The following is a 1,262-nucleotide window of genomic DNA, read 5'->3' on the forward strand; positions in this document are numbered from 1 at the left end:
CCCCTGATGGTCTCCGATGGCCCCTGATGGTCTCCGATGGCCCCTGATTGTCCTTGATGGTCCCTGATGATCCCTGATGGTCTCTGATGGTCCCTGATGTTGGCTCATCTTCCGTTTTATGCCTGAAGCTACTTTTAGACTCATTTACAATCAGGATAAATTTATTCCTCTATAAAAAGGTGAGAACTTTTTAAGGAAACAAGCCAAAGGTTTCTGGTTCTAGGACATAGAGATGAGGTCTTCAAAGTCTAAAAGAGAACCTCTGTGGTTTGGTAGAACAGCATCATGGATGTTTACTCTTCATCGGGTCCGATGGAGACCTTCAGCTGAGGCTCACTCTGCTGTTTCTGTCTCCAGGAGGCAGACTATGGTCAAGGCATGGGCCAGCAGGGGGCGCCCACCTCCTTCTCCAATCAGATGTGAGGCGACAGGACGCAGGTGAGTGCAGGTGATGCTTGATATGAAACCGACTGAAGCTGAGGAGAGCCTCAGGGTTTGCTGAGGATCATCTGATGTTGGCTTTCCTTCACAGGAAGCGGCGGAGTGAACCAGCAGTGGGTCGCCTGCAACCTACCCACAGTGCAACACTCCCGTCTGCCTGCAGCAGCGCCGTTCCTGGGCGGGGTTTATGGGATGATGTTTACTGCAGTGAATCCGTGTGTCTAAATGAGAAACCCGCAGCATGAAGAAGCCGTGCTGAGTAGAACCAATGTTGATCAGAGTTCTCTGTGTTCGGGTCTGTTTCTGTGGACAGAATGTATGTTTGTGTTGTATAGCTATCTACTTCAGCAGATCTATAATAGAGACTCAATCCTTTCCTCTCCTTCCCTGTTGGACCCCAGGATTGGTGTTGCCCTAAGCCCCGCCCCTAAAACCAGATTCTCTGCTGCCGACCATGATGCTGTTCAGACTGAGTTCAACAATCTGATTCAAAATAAACCCAACCAATAAAAACACCATGAGCCGCTTCTCCACCTGCTGCGCCTCCCAGCTGTTTATCTTTCAGCATGTAAATATCCACACAGGAAGTGATGTCATTCTGGACTTATAACGAGCACAGTCTGAACGCCGTCATGTTGGCCCTTCATAGAAACAAGATACGAATAGCTTCCTGCCATTGCGATCAATTCATGCAACAACATTTCCGCTGGATAAATGTCCAACTGAAGGACCAGGCATCAATCTGAAGGTCCAATGTCCAAATGTCTGAATGAAAGTCCAACGTCTGGATGAAGGTCCAAATGCCTGAATGAAGGTCCAAA

At 48.5% G+C, this 1,262-nt stretch overlaps 1 protein-coding gene across 2 annotated transcripts in view; it reads left to right on the forward strand.

The window, feature by feature from the left end:
- Window positions 1-1,262, forward strand: part of LOC107099596 (synaptophysin-like) — a 17,312-nt gene that overhangs the window by 9,672 nt on the left and 6,378 nt on the right. Inside the window, exons 7-8 of one of the 2 annotated variants that reach the window (XM_015397804.1) lie at window positions 358-448; window positions 533-1,255. In XM_015397804.1, coding sequence (XP_015253290.1) covers window positions 358-423 — 66 coding nt within the window. In that variant the 3' untranslated portion in view covers window positions 424-448; window positions 533-1,255. The remainder of the gene's footprint in view (window positions 1-357; window positions 449-532; window positions 1,256-1,262) is intronic. The other variant, XM_015397797.1, reaches the window with a different exon arrangement.

The sequence above is a fragment of the Cyprinodon variegatus genome, unplaced genomic scaffold, assembly GCF_000732505.1.
Source record: "Cyprinodon variegatus isolate N-32 unplaced genomic scaffold, C_variegatus-1.0 Scaffold28, whole genome shotgun sequence".
NCBI classification, from domain to species: Eukaryota; Metazoa; Chordata; class Actinopteri; order Cyprinodontiformes; family Cyprinodontidae; genus Cyprinodon; species Cyprinodon variegatus.